The sequence below is a fragment of the Podarcis muralis genome, chromosome 15 (assembly GCF_964188315.1).
Source record: "Podarcis muralis chromosome 15, rPodMur119.hap1.1, whole genome shotgun sequence".
Lineage (NCBI taxonomy): Eukaryota > Metazoa > Chordata > Lepidosauria > Squamata > Lacertidae > Podarcis > Podarcis muralis.
Window position 1 is genome coordinate 42392008 of NC_135669.1, and position 22293 is coordinate 42414300.

The 22293-nt window shown below is 49.4% G+C and overlaps 1 protein-coding gene across 1 annotated transcript; it reads right to left on the reverse strand.

The window, feature by feature from the left end:
* Nucleotides 1-870: 870 nt before the first annotated feature.
* Nucleotides 871-22121, reverse strand: TRPV1 (transient receptor potential cation channel subfamily V member 1). The gene is made up of 17 exons (XM_028708530.2): nt 21796-22121; nt 21244-21254; nt 19699-19854; nt 18030-18182; nt 17782-17922; nt 17201-17499; nt 13764-13940; nt 12768-12932; nt 10454-10549; nt 9620-9690; nt 8752-8917; nt 8540-8606; nt 7053-7227; nt 4594-4726; nt 3608-3735; nt 1627-1745; nt 871-1094 (listed from the first exon to the last, which is right to left on the reverse strand). Exons 1-17 carry the CDS (start codon nt 22083-22085, stop codon nt 871-873), a joined length of 2571 nt encoding a protein of 856 aa, XP_028564363.2. The 5' UTR covers nt 22086-22121.
* Between the last annotated feature and the right edge of the window lie 172 nt (nt 22122-22293).

Here is a 22293-nt window from a genome sequence, read left to right on the forward strand (position 1 = left end):
ATCAGACAAGCCTCCACTTTCAGAGGCAGTCTACCCCCAAAAGCCAATGCTCATGGCACACAATAAGAGAGGCTTGTTGGATGCTTGTTTAACAACTAACACTCTCTCTCTCTCTCTCTCTCTCTCTCTCTCTCTCTCTCACACACACACACACACACACACACACACACACACACACACAGAAACACTTTTTGCCACAACATAACAGAAGGTTTGGGGGGAGATTCTTCCACTGATTCAGCAGCTTCCCAAAATCATAAGACAGGGCTGTAAATGAAACAAACAGAAGTGTACAATTAGAATAATTTTAAGGGGTTCCCCTCCACGCCCTCTACCCCCACCCAGGATCAAAATAAGTATAAATTTTTAACGTGCCATTTAAATCCACCTGAACACAGGGAGCTTAATTGAACTTGAGACGGGGAAAACGAGAAACGGAGATAAACCACAACTGATAGATTCATCCACCTTAACTCAGTATTGCCTACACTGGCTGGCAGCAGCCCTCCAAGTTTCCTGCATGGCAGGGGGTTGGACTAGATGACCCCTTGGGGTCCCTCCTAACTCTACAGTTCTATGACTCTAGGGTCTCACGCAGAGAAGGATCCTAGCCAGGAAGGTGGGGCACAAATCCTCAGTTTCTCCCAGTTTCTCATTTTTAAAGTTCAGATAGAGAGGCATGGGAGGCCATATTTGGACCCTGGTGGAGGTTCCCCATCTCTACCCTAAATATATTAGGAGACTCAGCTTGCAATTTTTAAAAAAATGTTTAGGGGTATTGTATTCAGCAACCAGCAACCTGTTGTCCCAAAATCAGGCCCCATGGGGAAAAGGTATTTGGCCCACTGTTTGCCTGTATCCGTCTAACGATTAAAAAGGCATGTTTTGCCCACATCCAATTTCCTCGTTTCTAGAATTAAACATCTTGCAGAAGATGACGAGAGACCAAAAAAAGTGGACAAACTTGGGGAGAGATTTCTTCCGGGGGCCTTGCTCTTCTGAATCCGCGCCGTCTTCCGAAATGGGCTTGAGCGACCCTTCTCGTTTTCCATCTCTCCGGATCGGGACCAAGGTCTTCCAGTTTTTCCCTGAAACTGACACGGGGATTGGCTTTTGTTTCGATTTGACACTTGCGCGCCGATTTTCCAGAAACGTGGCTGAGCTCAGTGCAGCTGGCAGTGGCATTTAAAAAGAACAACATATGAACAGCACACAGTTTCTCCGGCTCCAACTCTTAGCTCCCAGTTTTCCTGGCAGAGATACCTACCTATATATCCTTCCCCCCTACTCGCACCAATAGCCTTTCTCTCCATCCCCCCCCACAAGACCAACAATAAAAAGCAGTGTACAGCACCCCTGTTTACTAGTTTCTGCCAGCCATACCCTTCTCTAGGAGACTCCATTCCATTCTCTCTCCCCCCCCCCCACTCCACATAGTTTTCTGTCCCTCCCACGACCAGCATTCTGTGCACACTGAGCATGCTCAGTCCACACCAGGTAGTTCCTTGGGATCCCCCCACCACAGAGAACATCAACTGGGTAACACCTGGGCTTCATTCACTCTGAAAAAATGAACTGTTTGCAAAAGGCTCCCACCGCCCAGTCACAAGGAATATATTTCCTCACCTCTCCCATATTTGAAAGAAAAGCTCAGGTTCCGTTTCAGCTCCTCACTGTATCCACCAGGGTCTTCGTTGATGATGCCCAGATTGGTGTTCCATGTGGACCAGTTCACCTCATCCACTCTGTTCAGGAGAAGCAAACGTGGTCAGGTCTCCCCCTAGCAGCAACGCAGTTGGGGAGGGAATGTGGGGGGCAGCCCAGCTCCGAGGCTGCTACTTCTCTTTTTGACAGAACATGAGCAATTACATCATCCACCGGGGGAACTAACGGACCTTCCATGATACGGCAATGAGGAATGGGGTGACAACAAGGCTTTCAAGTTTTGGACTCACAGCTGTCCATGGAGGCACAGGTCAAATCTGTATCCAGGGCAGCTGTTTACCAGCTCCATCTGGTACGCAGGCTGAGACCCTATCTGCCTGCAGACTGTCTCGCCAGAGTGGTACATGCTCTGGTTATCTCCCGCTTGGACTACTGCAATGCGCTCTATGTGGGGCTACCTTTGAAGGTGACTCGGAAACTACAACTAATCCAGAATGCGGCAGCTAGACTGGTGACTGGGAGCGGCCGCCGAGACCATATAACACCGGTCTTGAAAGACCTGCATTGGCTCCCAGTACGTTTCCGAGCACAATTCAAAGTGCTGGTGCTGACCTTTAAAGCCCTAAACGGCCTCAAAGGCCCAGTATATCTGAAGGAGCGTCTCCTCCCCCATCGTTTTGCCCAGACACTGAGGTCCAGCACCGAGGGCCTTCTGGCGGTTCCCTCCCTGCGAGAGGCCAAGTTACAGGGAACCAGGCAGAGGGCCTTCTCAGTGGTGGCACCCGCCCTGTGGAACGCCCTCCCACCAGATGTCAAAGCGATAAACATCTACCTGACATTCAGAAGACATCTGAAGGCAGCCCTGTTCAGGGAAGTTTTTAATATGTGACATTTTAGTGTATCTTTCATCTTTGTTGGAAGCCGCCCAGAGTGGCTGGGGAAACCCAGCCAGATGGGCGGGGTACAAATCATAAATTATTATTATTATTATTCAAGTTTCTTTGGGAAGGATGAGCATGGCAGAAACCAGGGAATGAGGAAAATAATTTATTATTATTATTATTATTATTATTATTATTATTATTATTATTATTATTTCTACCCTGCCCATCCAGCTGGGTCTCCCCAGCCACTGTGGGCGGCTTCCAACAAAAGATTAAAAATACATCAAAACATCAGTCATTAAAAACTTCCCTAAACAGGGCTGCCTTCAGATGTGCTCGGGCTGAGGCTGGATACAGCTTTCCTTTCCTTTCATGGAGTCCCTGCTTCATGCTAGTGGTTGACATGTTTGGCTTTCTAATAAAGGCTAAGCGTTGCATCTCAGCTGGCGGAAGATCTTTTGTTGAAGTGCAAATGTGTTTTACAAGGGCATTTGCTCCCAGGAAACTAGGATTGTTGTGATGCTGGTCCAAATCAGTTGGGTACCATGTCAGGCAAATGCACTATACACTTTTTGGCTATCTGTGTGTAAATACACAAATAACACAGCTGCCTGCATTTTTTTTTTATGCTGTTTGGAGAGAGGCTGGCAACAGAACCTCCTTGAGGATGTAGCTATGCAGGATATGTCTCTCAAGATGAGCTCTTGTACTTCAAAATTTACTGCTACACAGTCACTTCCTGTTACCATTACCTAACAGATTGCTACAACCCAGAACAGTGTAAACACGTGACTCCAAGTATCTCAAGCAAGCAGGGAATTCTGGGGGATACAAAAGGGTGACTTGCCAGCTGACCAGAGCTGTGAGGAGGGCTGGCAACTTCCACACACCCAGTCCCTGAAAAGCTTCAAATGTTCACACCTGTCCATGGCCACAATTTTGCAGCCTGAGAATGGGACCACAGAATTGGCGGGTGGTGGGTGGGATGTTTTGGTTTGGCCCGACAGCCTCTATTTCCTTGTCATCCCAAGACGTACAGAGAGGGGAACCAGAATTACCTAAAGCACCAACGGTAATCGTTTTTCCCGTCCGGAGTAGTCCCCACCAGAACTTGTTTCCCAGATCGGAAGGAGTTGACAATGCAGTTCCAATAGCTGTTCTCGATGTTCAAGATGGTGATGGCTCTCTGGGTGGAAATATATAAATATATATATCAGTTGGTAGAACCTGAGACTCTTAATTCCTGCGTTTTCCAGAGCCTCCCGACCCTAACCCAGAGCTGGCTGAATTCACTCAGCAAAGACATGTTGTAAACAAAAATTGCCCTTTCCCCCTTATAGGGTATCCAAGAGGCCATATAGAGTCCTTACATAGGTTCCCTATTGGTAGGAGAGAATAACAAAGGCCAACCAGAGAATACTGAGAAGCAAAGCAGCTCGTAAGCCTGATCTTTACTGATCTGTTGCAACAGGGTGCTCCCCTCACCTGCAAGAGAGGAGGAGGGACCCAGAAAAATGGCGCGCAAGGCCTTATAAAGACTTTTGAAATTGCCACCCTGTAGATCAAGACCACCCCCAGAAACATCATGCATACATCACAGAAGGGGTGTAACCTAAGACCACCCCTCAGATACATCACACCTACATCACAGAAAAGGCGGTCTAAAACAGAACATTTGAATATTGTTTTTCTCCTGTTGTTGTTTATCTCCTGTCTGGCAGGTTACTTGATTGGATTGCCTGGGAAGCCTGGCCAGTCTTTTGTAGTGATAAATACTTAGTTCGTGGGCCAGGTCACAGGCTCACACCCTATTCAAACACAGACATACCCTTAAGACAGGATTTGTGAAGGAAAAGACAATGGGGAGGTTTCCCACTTTGACCTTGCAGAGAAAACGTTTGCTCAGTTTAGGAATCAAAATGGCTTCAGGTTGGTCTTCCTGTGCTGATCTATGTACGTGCGGTTATGAACATTACCATATATCTAAGACCCCAAAAATCACAGACACACCGAGGCCGAGACGCTGATCAGAAGCCAAACTCACCTGAAGCTTCCAAATGCTTTTGCTCTCCTGAGAAATCTTGTTGACCGTTTCTCCCATCAGGGCGATGAGCATGTTGAGGAGGAGGATGTACGTGACTATGACGTAAGTCACCAGCAGGATGATGAAGACTGACCTGAAGCGTGGGGAACTAAAGGTAGTGAAACTAACGGCAAAATTAGGAAATACAGGTAACGGTGTGAATGTGCTGGGCAAACAGGTCCATAAGAGAGAGAGAGAGAGAGAGAGAGAGGGAGGGAGGGAGTTCAGAACAGCACATTTTAAACTTATAAATCACAATGATCTCCTGTAAGGTAAAGGTTTGATGTCCATAGTTTGTAATTTGGTTGAACTGATGAAAAGGAACTGATGGTGATTTAGGGTGTATATGAAAATAGGAACAGCACTCTTAATTACAGTGGTACCTCGGGTTACAGACGCTTCAGGTTACAGATGCTTCAGGTTACAGACTCCGCTAACCCAGAAATAGTACCTCGGGTTAAGAACTTTACCTCAGGATGAGAACAGAAATTGTGCGGCGGCGGCGGGAGGCACCATTAGCTAAAGTGGTACCTCAGGTTAAGAACAGTTTCAGGTTAAGAACGGACCTCCGGAACAAATTAAGTTCTTAACCCGAGGTACCACTGTATTAAAAATTGTAAGAGTTCCCTATAACTTCAGTAGTTATTCTTTACAATTTGGGGCAACTGAGGCAAATAAATTGGTTATATTAATTACTATTGCTACTACTACAACGACTCTGATGTGCCCTTCACCAGCGGGTCCCAGGGCAGCTTACAACAATTTAAAATTCAGTATTAAAAACATTAAAAAAACAAATTACAACCACAGGAATAGGTTGGATCCTGAAACACATCTCTCAAGTGTCAAATGCTGGATGCTCGTATGTGGAGAGGGAGTTATGCAGCTTAGGGGCTGCCACAGAGAATGCCCTCTCCTGCGCCACCGCCTCTGAACAATTAAGGATGCATTTACTCTCTTGGGAGATTTCCCCCCAGGTTTTAATGATTTATATTAACTTTTTGTAATTGCACACATTCTTATTAGAACATAAGAAGAGCCTGCTGGATCAGCCCATGGCCTAGCCAGTTCAGCATCTTGTTCTTAGAGTGGCCAAACAGGTGTCTGTGGGGAACCTAGCAGGCAGGATTCGAACACAAGAGCAGCCCTCTCCCCTCCTGTGGTTTCCAGCCAAGGGCATTCAGAAGCATTGATGCCTTCAGCTGTGGAGGAAGAAAAGAGCCTTCATGGCTAGTAGCCATCGATAGTCTCTCCTCCATGAATTTGTCTAATCCTCTTTCAAAGCCTACAGGTTGGTGGGCATCCCTGCTTCTCGGGGAGCGAGTTCCATAATTTCACTCTGCACTGTGTGAAAAAGTGCTTCCTTTTATCTCTCCTGAATCTTCCAGCATTCAGCTTCACTGGACGCCCCTTTTCTCTAAACTAAAAAGTCCCAAACTCTGCAACCTTTTCTCCAAAGGGGAGTTTGCTCCACTCCCTTGACCATCTCGATCGAACCTTTTCAACTCCGCCAAGCTAAGCAGCCTCACTCGCCCTGACCTAGCCACTGTGATCCAGGCGACGGTCACCTCCAGACCTGATTATTCTAACTCGCTCTACGTGGGGCTGCCCTTGAGACTGACCCAGAAACTCCAGCGGGTGCAGAATGCCGTGGCGAGACTCCTTACGGGGTCCTTGCCGCAGGATCACGTTCACCCGGTGCTATACCAGCTGCACTGGCTCCTGGTGAAGTACAGGGTCGGGTTTAAGGTGCTGGTTTTAACTTTTAAAGCACCATACAGCCTAGGATCCTTGTACCTACGGGACCGCCTCTCCTGGTATGTCCCACGGAGGACCTTACGGTCTTCAAACAAAAACATATTGGAGGTCCTGGGCCACAGAGAGGTTAGGCTGGCCTCAACCAGAGCCAGGGCTTTGTCGGCTGTGGCCCCGACTTGGTGGAAAGCTCTGTCACAAGAGACTAGGGCCCTGTGGGACTTGACATCTTTCCGCAGGGCCTGCAAGACAGAGCTGTTCCACCAGGCCTTTGGCCAGGGCACAGCCTGACCCCCTCCTTGACTCACAAAACTCTAGCCCAATGGTTGCCATTAATTTGATTTTGAACTCCTTGACTCACAAAACTCTAGCCCAATGGTTGCCATTAATTTGATTTTGAACTGATTTTAGAATGAATTGATTTTAGAATGCTGTGTTACTTTTATTGTTGTTAGCAGCTCTGAGCCTGGCTTCGGCTGGGGAGGGCGGAATATAAATAATTTATTATTATTATTATTATTATTATTATTATTATTATTATTATTATTATGTCTCTACAATATCCTGTCTGAGACGAGGTGGCCAGAACTGTTCACATAAGTCTGAAAATGTCAGAACAAAATAGTTGACATGCGTTAAAAGTAAAGGGGAGCGGGGAGGCAAACCTGAAGTGGTAACTGTCTGTGAACTCCAAATCTCCCATCCCAATCGTGAACTTGAAAAGTTCTAGGCAGGTAGAGTAGAAGTTGTTGTAGGAGGGGCGGCACTTTGATTGACAGGTACTGTGAGTTTGGTTCTGTGCCAGCAGCTCATCGTCGTCCTCAATGAGGGTCACGACAGCTAGGGAACGAGGAAGTAACCCAATTCAGTTCACATTCCAAGGCAAAAGTACTTAATCTACCTTTTGCAAAGCAATTCGCCATCTGCAATGCAACCGGCCTTCAGAATCGTCCCTTGCAATGCAGTTCTTCAGCAAAGCATTGTGTTCAAAATCACACTTACTGGGGTAGAAGCGGGCATAAAAACACATGTATTAGTGAAAAGGAATTAGATTAGGTAGGGTGGGAATTGCTTTGCAAAAAGCCAAAAAGTATAATTAGGCAAAAACTGCATATACAAATTGTGTATTAAGTGGGTTTTTTTAATATCTATTTTTATTGATACTTATCTAAAGATATGCAAAAGTTCATGCCCATTACAAAGTATATTTTTATAATGCACCAGAATAAAATACCGTATTTTTTGCTCTATAAGACTCACTTTTTCCCTCCTAAAAAGTAAGGGGAAATGTGTGTGCGTCTTATGGAGCGAATGCAGGCTGCGCAGCTATCCCAGAAGCCAGATCAGCAAGAGGGATTGCTGCTTTCGCTGCGCAGCGATCCCTCTTGCTGTTCTGGCTTCTGAGATTCAGAATATTTTTTTTCTTGCTTTCCTCCTCCAAAAACTAGGTGCGTCTTGTGGTCTGGTGCGTCTTAGAGAGCGAAAAATACGGTAAATACTTTAAAAATGTAATCTAAACAGGAACAAGAGCAAAAAGAAGAAAAAAAGGGGGGGAGGAAAAGAAAGGAGAGGGAGAAAAGAGAGAGGGGGGAAAAAGAAAGAAAAATATATACCGTAGTTTTTAAAAAGGATTGCGTATCAGGAGAAATCTGCACTGATTTTAAAATAATAATTGCAAACTGATGGGAAATGTGAAGAAGTGAACTGAAGAGTGAAAAGAATGATAAATGGACAAATTTGGCTATATCCAACCCCAGTAGTGTTGGTGGTGAGGGAAGATCACTGAAAACACACACACACACACAGTATTTATTAAAAGATACACAGAAACTACTTATTTATTTAATTGGGCATATTTCACTGTTTGGTGCATGGAATGTGGGAGGCTGCTCTCTCTGGGGACATCAGCCATTTCTCCTTGGTGACTGGGATGTTCTGAGAACAGTGCAAATGTCACCTCGGTCTCTGGGGAAATCGGGAACTGGAAAAGCCTTGCTGATCTTTTTGCAAACAGGCAGATCCCAAGCCTGTTTCTCCCCCATCTCTGAACTAACCCACCCAGCTTTTGCAGCACCAGCACACGTCTGTAGGTGTTTGCTTTCGTCCTCTCTCCAACCCCACCAAAAAGAATCCAAAACAGTCACTCTGTTACCTGTCGAAAAGCCCAAATGGAAAAGGAGGTAGACTACGATGAAACGACACAGGTCTCTCAGCATCATCTGCAAAAAAGAAGTGGAGGGGTGGGAGGGAAGAGAGAACCAGGACCCAACTGGATGAGGGTGAGCTCAGGTTGGTGGAGCAGTGAACCCTTCGCCCCAAGGGACTAGCCTCTGCTACCCATTGCCCCTTTTATCCCAGACTGACCTTCTCCAGCATGACTGAGTAAATCCCCATCTGCTGGAAGCCACGAGTGTAATAGAGCAGGTTGGTCCAGCCCAGGGCCAAGGCGAAGACCATGAGGATGACATAGAGTTCTTGCTTGCTGAAGTACAGGATAGCTGAGCCCAGGATCAGGACAGAGTGGATGAAGCTGAGTGGGAAACAGAAGGAGTCAAGCTTCCTGGCTGCATGGGAGATTTGATCCCTGGTCTAACCACTACACCACACTACCACTCACTTCAAAACACGTAAAAGGGATGTCTACTGTTGGTTCAAGGAAAAACTGGCAGAAAGAAATGAGAATTCCCTGGATGCCAAGTTCCACGTGCTCTTTGGTAAGTGAATCCCAGCAGAGATTTAAAATCCCAAAACATGCAGCAAAGTAAAGTGTGGAAATAGAATCTGTTAGACCTTTACTAATATGTCATTGAGAGTTCCCAAACTGCCCCCAGCATAGGAAAAGACCATATGTTTGGTACCGTAAGTTAAAAACTGGTTTACTTACAAACCCTTCAAAGGTCAGCTTCATGCTGTTTTCCATACGTCAGAAAAGTTTCATAGGCAGATAAAACTTGGCCAAGTGGTGAAAGTTCCCAAATTATTTGCATGGAAACTTAAGAGAGGCTTGTAAGAGCCATGTGGTCTGAGCTGCAGCAACCACCTCAAAACCTTTTAACATGCTAAGCTTCTCAGGTAGATTGGGAAGAGAAGAAAGGCTTAGTTACCTCGTTATTCTCAAGGTGAGGGACAATGCTAAATCTGACAGGACAGCTTACTCTATGGAATTAACCCCTTCATGTGTTAATTAGACTTAAGCATGTTGGTTATATAAGGCTGGTTATATCACACTTACAAGAGAAGTTCACTGTAGCTGTTCGTAAAGATTGCTTTCAGGGATGGCTGTCTCTGCTTAAAATACTTGATCTGGAAAAAAAGGCAGGAGAATAAATAGAGGTTGGTGTAAAAAGGGCTTCAGTCCAACAAAAACCCATAAAGCCTTTTACCGCCACCGCCCCTCACGCAGATACACAATAAAATTACCTACCCTAACCCAGACAGCATGCAAAGGATGTGCACTACCAGTGAGCCACACTCCCTTCCTAATGTATTGTCGAATGATAAAGGACAATAAATTTATCCAGAGAAATGATACACTGTCTTCCCAGTAGATTGGGATTGGAGCCTTAGCCATGAAACTCATTTAATGGCCTTAGACTAACATGAGAACGGGGCCTTCTCTGCAGTGGCTCCCTGTCTGTGGAATGCTCTCCCATGGCTGAATATAGAACCACAAGCCACAGATATAGTTTGTGTACAATATGGACAAATAGGAGTGCTACCCCCCTGGGCTCAGCTCCTAGTGCGGCAGAACCAGTTGCGCTGCCCTAGAACCAAGGGAGGAAGTTGCTCTTTTCCACTTCCTTTTCCAGTTCTATGGGATTTCAAAGGCTCAGATTAATCAGGATCTGACCTTTACCCAGATTCCCTGGGAAAGGGAAGCATTTGTGCGTTTGTGTGTGAGCACTTTCTCCATTTCTGTTTCTCAGTGCAGAGCGGCAGATCAGGGAGAGGGGAGAGAGCAGTGACCAGAGGGGGTGGCCCCATGGCACAAGCTAAAATAATGCGTATGTTCCCCCGGGACCTAAGCCCTTTGCCCACCCATAAGAGACTCTGGTGAAGTTCTTACCCCTCTGAAGAAGAAATAGGCACCCCCCAACACACTCAGGATCTCCCCGGTGACTCGGAAATACTCGTTGGTCGTGTAATTAAAGGCGAACGGGGGCTGTGGACGAGAAGGGTGCAACTTTAGAGAGTCAAAACTCAGAGCCCGGCTGTGAACTAGGAATGAGTGCATAGCTGTCAACTGTCCCTTATTTGGCAGGAAACTCCCTTATCCCAGCGCTGTGTCCCGCTGCTGTCCCGCATTGATGATGTCCCTTAAATTTCCCGGGTTTCATGCTCGCCCGGCTCGGGAGGGAAGAAGCGGCTCAGGGTCCTCCGCCTCGAGAGAGCGTGCGCCGCGTCTCCGTCTCTCCCTTTCCCCCCTCAGGGGCACGTCGTGAGGAGCCAGGTGGCGGTGGGCAGGCAGGCAGCCCCTCTCTTGCGAGACTTCCACCGTGCTGCCAGGGGAAGCCGGAGGCGGCAGCGGCTGCTGAGGAGGCGGCCTGAGGGAGGAGGAAGAGGAGGGGATGGGGAGGGACGCAGAAGGGTGGCACTTCAGTGGCTGCCGCGGCTACGCAACCGCCTCATGCCGGGCTCATAGGTGGTGTGGGCGAGAGTCTCTCTCCCTCCCTCTCAGGCGGGGAAGGCCCAATGGAACTCATAAGCTAAGCAAAATCCCTTATTTGGGCTGCCGATCCCTTATTTTCGAGGCTGCTGGTCCCCTATTTTCAAATCTGTAAGTTGACAGCTATGTGAGTGTGTTGTAACAGGAGTGGCTAATTTTGGTGGTGGTGGGGAAGTAGGCACATTTGCCCTTGGCCAGCCCTCTAGAGGTGAAACGCCAGCAGTGACTGTGGTCACCCCACACTCTCCCACGCTCACTGGACGTACAGGACTCACAAAGGACACAACCATCCCGCCTTCCTTGGCTGATCTGTGCATATCAGCTCAGGAGAGGGAGCCGCTGCCCTCTCCTTGCTAATAAAATAAGTGATCTGATGAGTGTGTGTGTGTGTGTGTGTGTGTGTGTGTGTGTGTGGTTTGCAACCCCAACAGAGCCCAAGGCAGAGCAGAGAGGTTTAACCACTTCTCTGCCCACCCCATTTTTATTTATATTTAAATGCAAAAATGGGGGAGATCTTTAGAGAGGGGGAGAAATGTTTGCTGGGGTAGGATAACTGATCAGGCTCCTGAGCCTGAGTATAGCCTCTCCCCGTCCCTGTCCTGTAGTATAATAACTGTAGGCTGTAATGAGTAAGGACCACTAAGCCAGGTGTATGTCCCACTGATACATATTCATTCCCAAGATAACTCGCATAGGATCATGCTACTGAATTACTGCATTGTTTTAGGAGACGTTAAATATGCGTAGTGCTTCAAGTAGACTTCCCCAACTCTGAGGATGGTGAGGGTCTTATCTGGAGGGCACCAAGTCTGGCTTAAGGAGCAATGCCAAAGCAAGATAGCTCATCCCTGCCTACACCACGAGACTAGAGAGCCAGTGTGGTGTAGTGGTTAAGAGCGGTGGACTCGTAATCTGGTGAACTGAGTTCGCTTCCCCGCTCCTCCACATGCAGCTGCTGGGTGACCTTGGACCAGTCACACTTCTCTGAAGTCTCTCAGCCTCACTCACCTCACAGAGTGTTTGTTGTGGGGGAAGGAGGGGAAAGGAGATTGTTAGCAGCTTTGAGACTCCTTCGGGTAGTGATAAAGCGGGAGATCAAATCCAAACTCTTCTTCTTCTTCTTCTAGCGACCTGGCACAAGACTTGTTATCCTGTATCAGGAGGCTTGAGGGAACTCATGCAAGGTTTCAGAAGGATATAAGATCTTGAGGGGAAATCCTTAAAAGGGGAGAGTGGCCCCCACCTGAAAAATAGCCCAATGATTACTGTGCAGCGCTGATTTGGTGGTGGCATGTGTGCTATTCCTTTTGAAGTAGAAAAATGCAGGAAAATGGTCAAACAGGGTCTCTTGGCCACGCTGCCTGTCTGCCTGCCCCACCCTTTCCCAGGTACTCCATTCCATTCTGTCTCTCAGCTCCCCACCACCACCACCAAATCAGTCAGCGCTGCACAGTAATCATTGGGCTATTTTTCTGGCAGGGGCCACTCTCAGAAGGATATAAGATCTTGAGGGGAAATCCTTAAAAGGGGAGAGTGCCCCACACACACCTGTTCCCACCTAACCTGACCCCTGGGGCATTTCACAGCTCCATGTCAGGAAGAATTTCAGCAGGTGACGCAAACTCCAGGAGCAAAAAGGCATAGAAACCCCCTCCATAAGGGATGGTATGAAAAAGAGAGAGCTAGAAACCCAAGAATCTCAAAGTTAAACCACCTCCCCGTGCTTTTTCGTTGGCCTGTAATAGGCGGCGACGGTGAGGATGACGATGTGGGCAGCGTAAATGAAGAAGTTGAAGTAGAAGAGGTGCTTGACGAATCGGTCCCACTTGTCCTGCAGGAGCTGGTTGAGAGGCTCCACCAGCAACATCTCGTGTCGGTTCTGGAAATGGGAAATAAAGCAGACGGGTTGGGTGGGAGGCGGGGAGGCCAAGAGCAGGTGGCGCCAGAGCCAATGAAAGGGAGTGCTACCCACTAGGCTGGTTGTAAGTCAGATGGCGGGCAGGTGGGGGCTAGCTGCCCCCGTTGCACTTTAATGGACCAGTCTCCCCGCCGGAAGAAAACCAAGGGCAGAGTGGAAATTAAAAGGGCAAAAGGACTGCGATCAAAAATAAAAACGGCTGATTTTGCAAAGCAGTTCTCCAGCCGAGCAATGCTTATACCTGGGTAAAGCGTACATTCTATAGATGCATACAGTGGTACCTCAGGTTACATACGCTTCAGGTTACAGACTCCGCTAACCAAGAAATAGTGCTTCAGGTTAAGAACTTTGCTTCAGGATGAGAACAGAAATCGGGCTCCAGCGGCGCAGCGGCAGTGGGAGGCCCCATTGGCTAAAGTGGTTCTTCAGGTTAAGAACAGTTTCAGGTTAAGAACGGACCTCCGGAACAAATTAAGTACTTAACCCGAGGTACCACTGTATGTGAAAATAAGATACCAAAATGCGTTGCAAAAAAAATTAAGCTAAGTTGGATAGAATTGTAGGGTTGGAAGGGACCCCAAGGGTCATTGAGTACGTTAGGAGGAACTCGCCCTGATGATGACAAATGTTCATTAGGGTATTTTAAAATATATATATATTGCAAACTGATGTGGACATGTGGAAACGGACTGTGGCAGATTGGCCCATCCCTAAACCTGACCTCACTGAGGGCCGTCAAAGAAGCCTGTAAGCTGTGGCACTGGAGGCCAGGGAATCAGGCCTCAGACATACCGGCGTCTCACTGCTGTAAGCGATGATCTCCAGGACCGAGTTCTTCTCGCAGGTGTCGATGCTGGACAGGTCGTAGAGTGACGAGTGAACCGGCCCATACGCCCATTCCGTGAACTTCCGGGACAGGTGGCGACACTCGGGCTCCTTGATCTCCCTTCTGAGGATGTACGCAAAGACCTAGCCATGAGAACACAAGGAAAAGACCCACAGGGTCAGCCCCATCTAGAGGGCCCATCTGGCCCGGCATCCTGTTCTCACAGTGGTCATTATGGGATGCCTGCAAGCAGGACCTGGTGCAGCAGTAACTCTTCTTCCCACTTGTGATTCTCAGGAACAGAAATTGAGAGGCAGACTGCGGAGGGAGAACATGGCTACTGTGACCAGTAGCCACCGGCACCCTTGTCCTCCGTGCCTCGTCCTCTTTTAAAGTCATAGTTTAGCTATGCTCTATGTGAAGAAGCAGGACGTGGGTGGCACTGTGGGTTAACCACAGAGCCTAGGACTTGCCGATCAGAAGGTTGGTGGTTCGAATCCCCGCGACGGGCTGAGCTGCCGTTGTTCAGTCCCAGCTCCTGCCCACCTAGCAGTTCAAAAGCACGTCAAAGTGCAAGTAGATAAATAGGTACCGCTCCAGTGGGAAGGTAAACGGCGTTTCCGTGCGCTGCTCTGGTTTGCCAGAAGTGGCTCAGTCATGCTGGCCACATGACCCGGAAGCTGTACCCCGGCTCCCTCGGCCAGTAAAGCGAGCGCTGCAACCCCAGAGTCGGCCATGACTGGACCTAATGGTCAGGGGTCCCTTTACCTTTACCTTTACCTATGTGAAGAAGCACTTTTTTTCTCTGTCCTGAATATTTCAACACTCAGTTTCATGGGACAGCCCTGCTAAGTCCTACTATTGCGAGAGAGGGAGAAGAACTTTTCTCTATCTGCTTTCTCCACTCTGCTGATAATTTTATACACTTCCACCTTATCTCCTCTTACTTGCCTTTTCTCTAAACTAAAGTGGCCCAGATGTGGTAACCTTTCCTTTCCTTTTTAAGCTTTGCAAGAGAAGCTTGATTTGGTCCGCCAAGGTTTGAGAGATAACAAATGCAAGCTGAATTCAGAACACAAATCTCCCCATATGGTAAGTCCTACGTCTTTCCCCGGCTCCTTTCTTTTAGGGATTTTCCCCCCTTATGATTTTAAAATCATAGAATTTTGAAGCTGGAAGGAGCCCGTGAATCATCTAGTCCATATCCTTGCAATGCGGAGGAATCACAGCTCACCTGTTGACGCAGGGTCTTTGTGAGTGTTTCTGCTGGAATTGTCCTGGGTTTGATTCCCAGGAATTAAAAGCGACAGAATTAAAGACTTCCTGTGAATCCCAAGTGCTGACTGGGGACAGGAGACTTCCTGTTGCCTCTCTGTATGATTTACTGTTTCTCCCTGGAATCAGATCATTCTGTCACTCTTGACTCAGAGGTGCCGCACTCTCAGGCGACGGCTGCATCCCTTCCTGAGTCACGGTTCCTCATATGCCTCCTTCGAAACCAAACAGTGACCTCCCTCAGGGTTGAGTACTACCGGGGCTGTTGTTTTTATGTAGCTTTTAAAAAAAACCAAACTATTTTTGAGAACTAGAATGGAATGCTTTCAGTCAGAAAACGTATGCCAACGGAAGCTTGGGCATCTCTGCCTTGCAACAACAAGGCGGGGCTAATAACTACTATGCTATTAGGACGCGGGTGGCGCTGTGGGTTAAACCACAGAGCCTAGGACTTGCCAATCAGAAGGTCGGCGGTTCGAATCCCTGCGACAGGGTGAGCTCCCGTTGCTCAGTCCCTGCTCCTGCCCACCTAGCAGTTCAAAAGCACGTCAAAGTGCAAGTAGATAAATAGGAGGTAAATAGGCGGGAAGGTAAACGGCATTTCCGTGCGCTGCTCTGGTTCGCCAGAAGCGGCTTAGTCATGCTGGCCGCATGACCTGGAAGCTGTACGCCGGCTCCCTCGGCCAATAAAGCGAGATGAGCGCTGCAACCCCAGAGTCGGCCACGACTGGACCTAATGGTCAGGGGTCCTTTTACCGTTACCTTTACTATGCTATTAGCACCATTCTGTAGACGCAGGAGCCCAGACGGAAAGAACAGTGGCTGGCTTGAGTGCACTGTGAGTTTCGAGCCACAGACGCTGCAAAATGAGTCGCAAAATCAGTGGCATAGCATGAGTTGCCAGAGGCCAGGGCAAGATCAGTATTTTACCTCCCCAAGACAAATATTAAGCCCCCTGACACCTCCATGCAGTGCTGCTACTGCTGGACAGAGCTGCAGAGCAGCGGGTGTGTGTGTGTGTATGCCTCTTGGGGCTGCGGCGGCGCCGTCACCATGAGTCTCGCTGCCCCCCTGCCTCCCCTGCTGGGTGGGGGGGGGGGAGATGCAAGGGCCCATCCTCTCCCAGCTCCTGCTTGGCGTGCTGCCCAGGTGAGGCAGACGGGACGGAGAGCACATCCGTTCAGGGCGGCAGCTGCAGAGGCATGCCCCTCAACATTTTTGTGCCCAGGGCAATTGCCCCGGTAGCCCCCCTCCCATGCTGTGCAACTGACACAATCAATTTAGCTCTGATCTCCAGATGGAATGCTAGTTGATGTTGCCAAATAATAATAATAATAATAATAATAATAATAATAATAATAATAATAATAATAATAATTTACTATTTACAGCCTGCCCATCTGGCTGGGTTTCAACCCAGCCACTCTGGGCGGCTCCCAGTAGAATATTAAAAACACGATAAAACATCAAACATTAAAAACTTCCCTAAACAGGGCTGTCTTCAGATGTCAGATAGTTGTTTATTTCCTTGACATCTAATGGGAGGGCGTTCCACAGGGCGGGCACCACTATCGAGAAGGCCCTCTGCCCAGTTCCCTGTAGCTTCACTTCTCACAGTGAGGGAACCTCCAGAAGGCCCTCGGAGTCGGACCTCAGTGTATGGGCTGAACAATGTGGGTGGAGACGTTCCTTCAGGTCTACTGGGCTGAGGCCGTTTAGGGCTTTCAAGGTCAGCACCAACACTTTGTATTGTGCTCAGAAACATACTGGGAGCCAATGTAGTTCTTTCAAGACTGGTGTTATGTGGTCTTGGCGGCCGCTCCCAGTCACCAGTCTAGCTGCCGCATTCTGGATTAGTTGTAGTTTCCGGGTCACCTTCAAAGGTAGCCCCACGTAGAGCGCATTGCAGTAGTCCAAGCGGGAGAAAACTAGAGCATGCACCACTCTGGCGAGACAGTCCGCAGGCAGGTAGGGTCTCAGCCTGCGTACCAGATGGAGCTGGTAGACAGCTACCCTGGACACAGAATTAACCTACGCCTCTATGGACAGCTGTGAGTCCAAAATGACTTCCAAGCTGCGCAGTGGGAATGAGTGTGCCTGTTCATTTCAAGCAGCTCACACAACCTACCTGTATCTTCCCAGTCTTGGCCGCCAGGGTCAGCGGTGTCAGCCCCCTTCGGTTGGCGATATCTTCCAGCTTGAGGGTGGGGTTGAGCCTGGCTCCCAGGATGAGGATGTCGTTGTACATCTTGGTGACAAACTTGGTGTTGTCCTCCGTGTTGTCGGCGATCTCCACCAAAGCGTGGAGGACGGTGTTGCCTATGGAATCCTGGGCGGCAATGTTGGCCGGGTGGTAGGGGTTATCGAGAAGGTACTTCACGATGTTGAGCTGGTTCGTGCAGGCAGCCAAAGAGAGCGGCAGTTCACCTGGTGGGAACAACGATGGACCATCAGAGTCACATGAACATCAGAGTCACATAAAAACCTATCCTGCCCTGGATCCTGCCAGGTGGAGAACTTGAGCTCAGGTTGTGGTTTCTACCCAAAGCTTTAATGTTTGGATCCTCTTCCTCAGGCTCTCCTGACCCGGCTAAAAACCTTCCCAGCCCACGGGGTCCCACCTTGGGGGTCTTCTGTCGGCCTCTCCTCCTGGCTCGGCCAGCCCCCACCCAACTCAAGACCTAGGACCCTTCCAAAGACAGCGCCTACCAAAATAAAACCCGGGCCTGCCGCTGATTTTCTGGAAGAACTCCCCGTGGGCTTTCGCATGGACGTCGGCGCCGTTCCTGACCAGGAGGTCCACAAGGTACATGTTTCGTCTCTCGATGGCGATGTGCAGCGCAGTTTGGCCTGAAGAGGAGGCAGAACCGTGAGCTGGAAAGTCGGTCTTCACCCTCTGCCCCCCATTAATAGCTCCATACACGTCCCACCACCCACGGCAATCGCACACGCCTTACCCTTGTAGTAGCTGTCTGTGTACTCGGCATTCACAAACTCCTTCAGGTTGTCCGTCTTCTCCGCAATCTCCAGCAGGAGAGGGATGGTGTCGTTCCGGCCGTTGTGGAGGTTCAGCATGGCTTTCAACAAGCATGTCTTCCCAGTATCTGGTTCTGGGGGAGGAAACACACAAAATTTATAAAAAGGTAAAGGTACCCCTGCCCGTACGGGCCAGTCTTGACAGACTCTAGGGTTGTGCGCCCATCTCACTCAAGAGGCCGGGGGCCAGCGCTGTCCGCAGACACTTCCGGATCACGTGGCCAGCGTGATGAAGCTACTCTGGCGAGCCAGAGCCGCACACGGAAACGCCGTTTACCTTCCCGCTAGTAAGCGGTCCCTATTTATCTACTTGCACCTGGGGGTGCTTTCAAACTGCTAGGTTGGCAGGCGCTGGGACCGAGCAACGGGAGCGCACCCCGCTGCGGGGATTCGAACCGCCGACCTTTCGATCGACAAGTCCTAGGCGCTGAGGCTTTAACCCACAGCGCCACCCGCGTCCCCACCACAAAATTTATACACCCAGGCAAAATGGGAGCAAGCAGTGGAGGTCCATAATGAGGGCACTTGTCTCCAGGTCTGGCGCCAGAGGATGGCAAGATGTGGCAAGACAGGGCATGTGCCAAGACTCCCAAGAGCAGCAGAGGGCGCCCTTGCCATGACAGTGCTAACGTTGCCACTCTGCAAAATGTACCCAAGGAGATCAGATGCAGCCTAAGAGAATCTTAGCTTGCAGGTCCTTCCCCGTTCAAGGGGTCACTGAGGATGCCAGGCCCAAGATTTCCCCTTTGTGTGTATATGTGTAAATCCTGGAATCCGCACTGGGCAGCAGAGGCCCAGGCAAAAAATAGATAGAAAATATAGCTGTCAACCCACAGCGGGTGGCGCTGTGGGTAAAACCTCAGTGCCTAGGACTTGCCGATCGCATGGTCGGCGGTTCGAATCCCCGCGGCGGGGTGAGCTCCCGTCTTTCGGTCCCAGCTCCTGCCCACCTAGCAGTTCGAAAGCACCCCTAAGTGCAAGTAGATAAATAGGTACCGCTTTATAGCGGGAAGGTAAACGGCGTCTCCGTGTGCTGCGCTGATGCCGGCTCACCAGAGCAGCTTTGTCACGCTGGCCACGTGACCGGGAAGTGTCTCCGGACAGCGCTGGCCCCCGGCCTCTTAAGTGAGATGGGCGCACAACCCTAGAGTCGGAGACGACTGGCCCGTACGGGCAGGGGTACCTTTACCTATAGCTGTCAACCAGGCCTGTAAATCCGAAGCTGAGAACCTGAGTCCCAAATGTGGCCCTCCATACATCTCTACCTGGCCCTCAGGTCTCTGCTCAGGCCACACCCCTCATTGACTCTGCTCCACCCCTTCCTTGAGTGTCTTTCCTTAACTGGAAATTTGTGACAATCCCTCATGCTTGTCTAGATGGGTGGTGGTGGTGTGTGGGTGTGGTCTGTGGCCCCTGGAAGGTTGTTTGGGAGGAAATGTGGCCCTCAGGCCAGTCAAGCTTCCCCCCACTCACCCACTCATTGCTCTATGTCTTACTCGGTGCCTTCCAAGGAAATATCCTCCACGCTCTAGAAATGGCTTTCGCGTCCCAAACCCCGGAAGGGAGCAATGGCGCACGATCCCCGCTTACCTTTGAACTCCTCATCCGTCAGGTTTTTCAGGGTCTCCAGGAGGTAGGTGAGCAGGTCGTCCAGCTCGCTCGGATCCCCCTGGGCCACCGCGTCAAAGAGCCTCCTTCGGTCGTAGATCCGGAACGATTTCTCGGGGCGCACGCCCATGGAGGCTCCTCGGCGAGCCCCGCGATGGAGAAGTCTGCCACGAGGAAGGAGGACTGTGGGTTACTGGCTCCTCCTGGAGAACAATGGCTCAGGCCACAAATATATCGCCCCCCCCCCCCACATGTACCACCATGACAGCCTGAGGGCCACATTCACTTCTGGGTAACCTCCCAGGGGCCACATGCCTTTGGTGGGCAGAGCAGCACATGATGCCAATTTTACCTTTGTCCGGATGGCTGGTTTCTAGACACACACTCACACCTCCCTCTCTCTATGTGCAGGGGCAGGGGGGAAGCTCAACAACTTTTGTGTCCAGATTTACACTTTTTGAAACAGGGCAACCCTACCAGGGCCAGTAGGGACGCGGGTGGCGCTGTGGGTTAAACCACAGAGCCTAGAACTTGCCGATCAGAAGGTCGGCGGTTCAAATCCCTGCGACGGGGTGAGCTCCCGTTGCTCAGTCCCTGCTCCTGCCAACCTAGCAGTTTGAAAGCACGTCAAAGTGCAAGTAGATAAATAGGTACCACTCAGGCGGGAAGGTAAATGGCGTTTCTGTGTGCTGCTCTGGACTAAGCCAGAAGCAGCTTAGTCATGCTGGCCACATGACCCAGAAGCTGTACGCCGGCTCCCTTGGCCAATAAAGCGAGATGAGCGCCGCAACCCCAGAGTCGGCCACGACTGGACCTAATGGTCAGGGGTCCCTTTACCTTTACCTTACCAGGGCCAGTTAAAGAGGCATTGAGGGCCTGAATATCTACTGGCTGACATGCGTAGTTAAGAGGGCTTAGTTTATTTTTTGGCTGCTATTTTGTTCATGTTGGCAATGTTGCTTTATAAGTGCTGATTTGTCAATCATACAGTTTTTTAAGTTGCTAACATTGTTTTGTAGCATATCTGTTTCACAGATGATTTGTAAATCATTTGGTATTATTTATGCTGCGTTCTATTCTGTTCTATCATGCTAAAGTCAAACCTCGGCTCTCGAATGGCTCCGTTTTCGAAAGTTTCGGCCCCCGAACGCTGAAAACCGGGAAGTAAATGCTCCGGTTTCAGAACGTTCCTCAGAACTCGAACGTCCGACTTGGCTTCTACCCAAGTGCAAGAAGCTCTTGCAACCAATCGGAAGCCGTGGCTTGGTTGTTGAACGTTTTGGAAGCTGAACGGTCTTCTGGTACGGATTACGTTCGACAACCGAGGCTTGTTTGCAAGCTGCTTTGGGATTCCTTCGAATGAAAAGCAGCATAGAGCTATGAAAAAACAGATCAGGTCGAATCCTGGCAGCCAGGAACAAACACCACCTTCCTGGTCTCCCTTCCTCGGCTGGTGCACTTCAATTCACATGTTACAGTGGTACCTCGGGTTAAGAACTTAATTTGTTCTGGAGGTCCGTTCTTAACCTGAAACTGTTCTTAACTTGAGACACCACTTTAGCTAATGGGGCCTCCTGCTGCCGCTGCGCCACCACTGCGCGATTTCTGTTCTCATCCTGAAGCAAAGTACTTAACCCGAGGTACTATTTCTGGGTTAGCAGAATCTGTAACCTGAAGTGTCTGTAACCCGAGGTACAGTGGTACCTCAGGTTAAGAACTTAATTCGTTCAGGAGGTCCGTTCTTAATCTGAAACTGTTCTTACCCTGAAGCACCACTTTAGCTAATGGGCCTCCCTCGATTTCTGTTCTCATCCTGAAGCAAAGTTCTTAACCCGTTACTATTTCTGGGTTAGAGGAGTCTGCAACCTGAAGCGTCTGTAACCTGAAGCATATGTAACCCGAGGTACCACTGTACCACTGTATTTTGGAAAGTGCGAATGATATAACTTCATTTTGAAATCTGAACCGAATTGGAGTTCTTCTCCCTCCCTAGTTTTTCTACAGAGGGTGGTGTTAAGGGCAGGGCATCTTAGACCCCCAATCGTAACTCAAAGCCCCCCCCCCAGGGGACCCACTCACTTTGGAGAGTGGTTGCCACACCTCCCTCGCTCCAAGCTGAGGCTGAACTTCAGGATGGGGCTGGACACCATGTGGTCCATCTGGTAGAAGGAATCCATGGGAGCCGTGTCCTTGTCTCCGTCCCCAATCCCAAACCGCGCCCGCTTGGCGAAGATGCTGTGCATGGTCGACCTGTTGCTGCCGGGTGTGCATGCGCCCGACTCCTCGCCTTCCAAGTGGTCGTCCATCGATTCCGAATCCTCCAGGTCGGAGCTCCCCAACTTCCGCATTTTCCCCAGGATTCCAGACATGTTCCGGAGAACGAGGCTGGGGGGGGGAGTGTTCCGACTCTCCCTGAAAGCTAAGGGAAAGAAATAAAAAAGGAAATTAATAATAGCATGCTGGATCAGGCCCGCATCGCCCATCTGTTTTTTCTTCCTCAATTTTTTAAATGAATTTTCAAAAATTCAAAACAGACAAACAAACATGCATACATCCTGTTTAAATCTGGGTAACATT